The sequence below is a fragment of the Lutjanus erythropterus genome, chromosome 12 (genome assembly GCF_056507025.1).
Source record: "Lutjanus erythropterus isolate fLutEry1 chromosome 12, fLutEry1.hap2, whole genome shotgun sequence".
In the NCBI taxonomy this organism is placed as follows: Eukaryota; Metazoa; Chordata; class Actinopteri; order Lutjaniformes; family Lutjanidae; genus Lutjanus; species Lutjanus erythropterus.
The window spans coordinates 15,863,052-15,870,272 of record NC_139328.1 but is presented as its reverse complement, the minus strand read 5'-3'; the positions used below and the strand labels follow the sequence as shown (position 1 = coordinate 15,870,272).

The 7,221-nt window shown below is 40.0% G+C and overlaps 2 protein-coding genes across 2 annotated transcripts; both read right to left on the bottom strand.

Annotated features, from left to right (window-relative positions):
- Positions 1–3,632, bottom strand: LOC146317781 (aquaporin-1-like). The gene is made up of 4 exons (XM_084731557.1): positions 3,256–3,632; positions 2,242–2,400; positions 416–496; positions 1–326 (listed from the first exon to the last, which is right to left on the bottom strand). Exons 1-4 carry the CDS (start codon positions 3,622–3,624, stop codon positions 132–134), a joined length of 804 nt encoding a protein of 267 aa, XP_084587683.1. The 5' UTR covers positions 3,625–3,632; the 3' UTR covers positions 1–131.
- Positions 3,633–4,800: 1,168 nt separating this feature from the next.
- Positions 4,801–6,945, bottom strand: LOC146317780 (aquaporin-1-like). The gene is made up of 4 exons (XM_084731558.1): positions 6,505–6,945; positions 5,401–5,559; positions 5,147–5,227; positions 4,801–5,050 (listed from the first exon to the last, which is right to left on the bottom strand). Exons 1-4 carry the CDS (start codon positions 6,865–6,867, stop codon positions 4,862–4,864), a joined length of 792 nt encoding a protein of 263 aa, XP_084587684.1. The 5' UTR covers positions 6,868–6,945; the 3' UTR covers positions 4,801–4,861.
- Positions 6,946–7,221: the final 276 nt, after the last annotated feature.

Here is a 7,221-nt window from a genome sequence, read left to right as displayed (position 1 = left end):
ATGCACTGTAGCTAATACAGCGACTATCAATAAATACCTCATACAACTCCACTTCAAATAATACGAACTATCACTTTTAAGCATAAAAAAATATATTTTGTTTATAGCCGTGCTAAAATGTTGCATGTTGTTCAGTGTTTTGGCCACTGACTTGGCCCTGGGCTGCCGTTCCCTTCTCTTGTTGTTTCAACAGCATCAGTTTCATCTTCTTGACCATTAAGCAGGATGTCCCTGCGCATCCTGAAATCTTGTGTTCTTGGATACAGGAGGAAATCATAGATAAGAGCTGCTGCTATGCCGGCACACATGGGCCCCAGCCAGTACACCTGGAATCAAAGCAGAGATCAGCTACATTTGTCAAGAAAATAAAACCGATAGAAGGGGATTTTAGAGAGAAAAGCTTTGCTGATATTACCCAGTGGTCTTTCATTTCACTGCGTATCAAGGCTGGTCCAAATGAGCGAGCAGGGTTGATACCACATCCAGTGAAACTTATCTGTAAATGACAAAATCAGTCATTTGACACATTTCTGTCACACTTCAATATGCAGGTCAGTCCTGTAATCACATGGAACCTTAAAGTACAAGAAAATGCAACAAATTTGTTAACATTCATACCAATATGGAAAAGATATAGAAAAAAGAATTTCACATAGCCACAACTTCAGAGGGACTCAGCCTGTACTTGCTAACCCCCCGATTTTCCTGTGTTTTTCATTTCCCTCTCTTCTTTTTCTCCTGGGGACAAAATTGTCTGTTATTTCTCCTGATTTATGACAAATTTGCACCCTTTTTTCCCCCTTCGCTAACACAACCTGCTTCTGTCACTGTACAACATGTATAGGGCCTACTGTTTCCACTCAGATAACAATACTGCTACACCAAATGTCATTTCCTGGCACGCATGTGACATGGAAGAGACTCAGTGAGTGAGCGGCAGAGAGAGAAATAGAGAGTATGAGGAGAAAAAAAATATTAATTTGTCTGTGTTGTTGTAATCACATTTGAAATTGGATTAAGTGAGGCTGAATGATGTGGTCCCAAGTGTCGGGTATAGTTCATCTGCAGGCATCTGCAAAAAATGTGTACTTATTATTTAGTTATTTTCATTCTTTAAAAGTCACCAGAATGCAGGAAACGTCTCTGAAACTAAAATCTCTCAGGCGAAGGACCCCCAGACCCCCACTTGACTCAGCCTTGATGCATGGTGTGGGTGCTCCATGTCTGCAGTTTTTCATAAAAAATTCACACATTTGAATTTCTCATATGTGACACATATGTGGGGATTTTGTGAAGATTTTAAGATATTTTGACTGACCAAAATAACCCCTTTTTAAAACAGTGTTTTTTATCTCCAGATTTTTTTTTAAGTTGTTCATGGTGAGAGCCTAATTGTGAGCACTGTACCTCTTTGTAATGCGATTTCCTTGTGTTTAGCATGTGTCCTCAAACTTTCCTTCATAGCTACATCATATAAGTTAGTCTTGGCACCAGGCAGTGACTCTTTTGTACCTCTGCAAGTTGCCATATTATGTTGCCAGGAAAAAATACTTGGGAAAATTTTAAGTTGACACACGCTGCCAGTTTGTATTCCACTTAACATGACACTTGTCTGGCTGTCGCTGCAATTGTGATTTGCTGCACCTGCTTCCTGAACTGCCACATATCAGCTGCACACACTGCAAAATGATATAACAAGGCATGCAGGAAAAGTCTTGAATCATGACAACTGCCAAACACAGGAAAACAGTATAGAAAAGGCGTTTTCAGAGTCTCAGACTGTGGGCCTCCCCTCAGACAAAGCTTGGAAATAGGCACTCCCCTTACTTGCTTAGTTTCGCTCAGTTCCTGAACACCAAATACATAATAAAGGTCTGTCCTAAAGCATTTACTAGGTTCTGACTCTGGAAAAGTGGGAAAAATCGCAAAATTCTCCAATACTGTATGTCTGAACTATCTCATTGCAATTTTGTTTTGATTTGACAGTCTTAACAAAAAATCTAACATAAAAAAATATTCAGAAAATTGCTATTTACTGCAGAGTGCCTCTATTTTGTCAGTCCTCTATCATTAAAATCACACCTGTTCTTCTCTACAGTACTTACCTTAGCTGCACTGGTAACCTTCTCCATTAAGAGTCTCCTCTATCACACACATTTATCTCCTTATTTCACTCTGCTGCTGATCTTCTCAAAATTGCTGTAAAATCCAGGCAGAATTACAGGATTGTGATTCACTTACAGCTGCAAAGTGCCCGAGGCCGACTGACAGGCCGATAGCCAGGGGCGCAGATCCTTTAATGTCGCTCCGTCGCTTGTCAGTCACTGCTATCACACACAGGACCAGCTGAAGGGTGGCGAGGAACTCGATGATGAAGCCTTGTCCTGGAGTCACTGCTAGCTGCCAATGACAAATAACTACAGCTTGTAAAAATATGATACGCACTTGTGATTATCCATTCCATTTTTCTTAGAAATGTCATGGTCCTCCATGATTCAATATTTTGAGTTTGATGCCATTACTCTATTTGATTTTTTTTTTTAATTTAAACATGTTATTTTTAGCTCGACTGCTAGATCATGGTTAGACTATAGAGTCCTGATCATTGAGTTTATGTCCTGACAACTTTAATTTCCATTTTTAATTTCTTCTTTTAAAAGACTGTCTATATGATATTGAGTGTGATATAATGGTTAATAAGCTGCGCTGTGTCACTCTTTAAGGTTTATTTAAGTAGGTGGAGGTGGAGAGAGAGAAAAAATCCAATAGAATTGTTGATTCTGTCTTTGTTTTCAGTGATCGAACCTGAATGCTCATTTTGATCGATTTTCAATTTAATATTGAAATTATGACACCCCTAATATCTAAATTCATTTAAATCTATTTACATACATTTTTTCTCTTTTATTGCAGTTTAGCCTACTGTTATCTAACTAAACCAAGTCTAGTGCAGATGCTGTAGAAGTAATGATTATATAATAATTAAAAAGTTTTTAAACTAGAATTAATGGCCACAGCAACACAGCTGTATTAAAATGTCAGAGGAACCACTGTACACTTTCTGTAATTTGACATCTAAAATCTTATCAGATGTGGCACCCTGGGATAAAATCTTATTAAATGGGGTTCTGTGGTCTAATTTTGACATTAAATTATTTGAAACATTGGTTTATACTACATGAAAAGTCTTTTGAAATCACAATAATTTTGTCTTGTCAAATGAATGTCAAAAAGCAGACGAGGACGACCCCTTACCTTGTTAACACCAAGGGAATTGCCGCTGCTGTATCCCTTCACAATCGCACTAGCTGCGACCGCCCCGAGCATCTGAGCCAGGATGTAACAAACGCATCTGAGGAGACTGATCTGGCTGCTGACCAGCAGGCCCAGTGTGATCGCGGGGTTCAGGTGTGCGCCACTGATGTGGCCCAGACTCTGAGCCAGTGTGGCAATGGCCAGCGCAAAGGCCAGTGAGACCTTCAGCTCCTGAGCGAGTATGTCCTTTGAACCACGAGCCACATCTTTTCCAACGATGGCAGACAAACCAATGAATATGAACAGCAACATACCGACAAACTCTGCAGCCACAGCCCTCCAAAACGCCCAAGTTTTTACTTCTGCCATGTCTGCTTCAAATGTATCTGATATGTTAAACCAACATGTCTTCAGTGTTTATAAAGAAGAAGTTTGTGGTCAGAGGGGAGGAGAACACAGTTCAGACAGGAAAAAGATGCACCCCACATTTGAGCATTACCCTCTATGGTGCAGTGTCGTCCCTAGAAAACACACCCATTCTTGGCCTTTTACACACACAATACATCCTCAGTTGTGGTGCGAAACTTTAAAAACGAGGCACAACCCCAAGGAAACTAATAGCAATGTTTTTATTTGTCACACGACTCTCTGGAGTCAAAACTGGTTCACATCAATAGATGACAAAAGTTTAATTGTTTATTTTATTTACATGTAAAATGTAAATGTATACTGTTCAACTAATACAGGATCAGCAGTAAGATGGCAGCATCACAACAAATGGCTGCAACATACTGTATACCAGGAAACTCAAAACAAGCATTTACATTTAACACTGATCAAACACTGAAATGTCACCATCTTATTTTGAAGAACGTTCTGATAAATTGTATGGTAAATGTAAGGTTTGCTAAAATATGCCTACACTCTAACATTCATTCCTAAGCTGTCCCACAATAGTCCAATTTTGTCTTAAGGTAATGCCTAGAAAAATAAACTTATGAAAATCATTTTTAATTTTTTCACATTTCAAATTATATAAAATTTCAAACCACTGTGGTATTTATTTTATTAGAAGATTTTTTTTCCATACAAACATTCCTGCAAATTGAGTTACATCAATACCCTTAATTATGATGCTGTTGAAACATTACAGTGTAAACAGGTTTCTATCGTATTTTTTCTCCATCTGTGCAAAATCCTCTTCATGACATGTCCTGCACCTTAAATAATGACTTTGCTGCAATGTTGGCAAAACATTATATCCCCAAAAAGTTGTGGAAATTTTGGGAGAACGTACCAGAGACATTTAAATAACGTGCTGGAGATGAAATTGGAAATTGGAATTTCATTTGATGGGTTGCTAAAACATCACATTGTAAAAGTTTTGTTGCAGCTACATTCCTGCAACAACTTTGGGTTTGTAGGGTTTTTTTCATCCTCTACCATAAACAAACTATCCTAAAAATCACAAAAAATCATTAGATTTTATACCAGCATACAGCATTATAATACACACCACAGAGGGTTAGAGAGATGATGAAAACCCCTTATGTTGAAAAAATATTTTATTTGATATAAATAAGCAGTAAGCAGTAGTGATTTCTACTTAGACTAGATCCTTTGATCGCTCCCTAACATTCTCCAAAAGGGGCTCACGAATTTCATTTTCCGGTGACGAGTTGCAGCAGAACAGGAGTCGTGTTTGTTCACTGAGGGGCTCATCTCTGGGAGCCAGCAAGTAATTATACAGGAGAGCTGCCACCACGCCGCCACTCATAGGTCCGGCCCAGTACACCTGAAAGACAAAATAACAGGACAGACACATTTCAATGGTCATGACTCATAAGTCCATCGCTTGCAAAAATATGATTTGCAGTTCCACACTACCTACCCAGTGATCTTCAAAAGACGCCTGTATAATCGCAGGCCCGAAGGATCGAGCTGGGTTGATACCACATCCTGTGTAGCTGATCTGTAAACCATATCAGAGGAAAACACCACTCACCTCTCTGGCTGTACATCAGCAAATTACATGGAAGCCTGATTTACAGCCAGGCCATCCCCTGCCAATCCATTGTATCAGGGCACTTTAGACGGAGGAACCATCCACCAAATTAAAGAGGGGAAGTGTTTTGATATACTCACTCCAGCAAGGTGTCCCAGCCCTACTGACAGCCCGATTGCCAGCGGTCCAAATCCACTGACATCACGCCTTTTGTCGGTGACTGCAAGCACGCACAGGACGAGCTGGAGGGTGAGCAGGAATTCTACACCGAAACCTTGACATGGGCTGATTCCATTTAGCTGTGACAGAGGAGGAAACAGGATTAAAGTGACTTAAAGTGATTTAGATCCCATTGTTTGTAAACATACACATACTAAAGCAATATCAAGGGTTAAAAATACTTGGGTAGAGACAAAATAAAAGTAATGTTAAAAATGAACAAAATACTAAAAAAGTAGGAAAGAATTCAAGAAATTAAATGTTTACATGTGTATCATGTATCTTGTGTTACTGTCTGACTTCAGTAAATCAGAACTAACTTTTTAAAATGCTGACTTGCTGCAAAAACAAACTAACTTATTGAGACGGGGTAGACTTGCAACTCCTGTGCTCTGCAAGGTTAAATTACTGATTTTACCAATGGAGTTTGGTTGGTTTGAAGAGAGTGATATTTGGCTTATATAATGGTGGTTTCTCGTCTGATGACCAGATAAACAGGTGAAAAAATAAAGTGTGTTTACACTTCAACCGACAGCTTAGAGCAGCCATTTTTTAAGTGGCAATACATAGCTTAGCCCCAGTGCTAATTCTCTCCTCTGCTTCTCTAAACTGGAAATATGTCACCTGGCCTGTACAGTAGGTCAAAGTATATCATACATCCAGTATATAGATGCCTGACTAAGTCAATCCTTCACAAATTACTGCAGCGGCTGGCACAAGCTTTCATCCTGTAAACACTCCCTGATGAGAGAAGGCCTTCCTTTGTTGCAGGACAGCTACAAACCAGGGGTGATAATTAAAATTTGACATTTAATTTAAACAACTTATCATCAGCTGTTAGCAAATGTGGAAGTCTTAAAGATTAGAGCACAAAACTTTTACATAATGAGCGTTTCTGGCTTTCACGGGGAAATTAGATCAGGCTGGAGGCAATTCCCCAAATGCCACTCAGCCTGAGCAGTACATGTCATTCATTAAGCAGAGGATTACTCAGAGAAATTGGAAGCACATGGACTCCACCTTACCTTGTTCACACCGAGTGAATGTATGGTTTCTGGCTTAATACCATACACAATGGCACTGCCAGTCACGGCTCCCACAATCTGGGCTATTATGTAGAAAAAGGCTTTGAGGACACTCGTCCTGCAGCTGGTCAGGAGGCCCATAGTGATGGCAGGGTTCAGGTGGGCGCCACTAATGTGACCTATACACTGGGCTAACGTGGCAACAGCCAGGCCAAAGGCAAATGCCACTTTTATCTCCTGGTCGGGGTAGGAATTATTTCGGTCTCCTATTACAGCTGACAAGCCGATGAAGACAAAGATGATCATTCCTAAAGACTCTGCCAGAGTTCCCCTCCAAAATGCCCACGTTTTAATTTCTGACATGGCTACTCAGGTAGTGTCAGCTGCATGCTAACAAACAAGGATTTGGGCAGTGAGTGCATGGCACAGGAAGAGATTTGGTTCCACTAGAAGCCCAAATTGAAAACATCATGAGTGACGCTCACCAGCATTCATCAAATCAGGCCTGATTAGAAACAGCTGAGAGATCTGTATTGCAACCAGTGAGAATGACCTCCACGTCTCCTCCCCTGTTCAGTGCTTTTCCTGTTTAACAGAAGGCGGTGCTGCTTTTACTGTTTTTCACAACTCATTACAGACCACACCAAACTGTTACTGTGTACGTCATGAAGTGTTAACTGAACAATAGAGAAAAACTGTGCAGATGCAGAATATGTT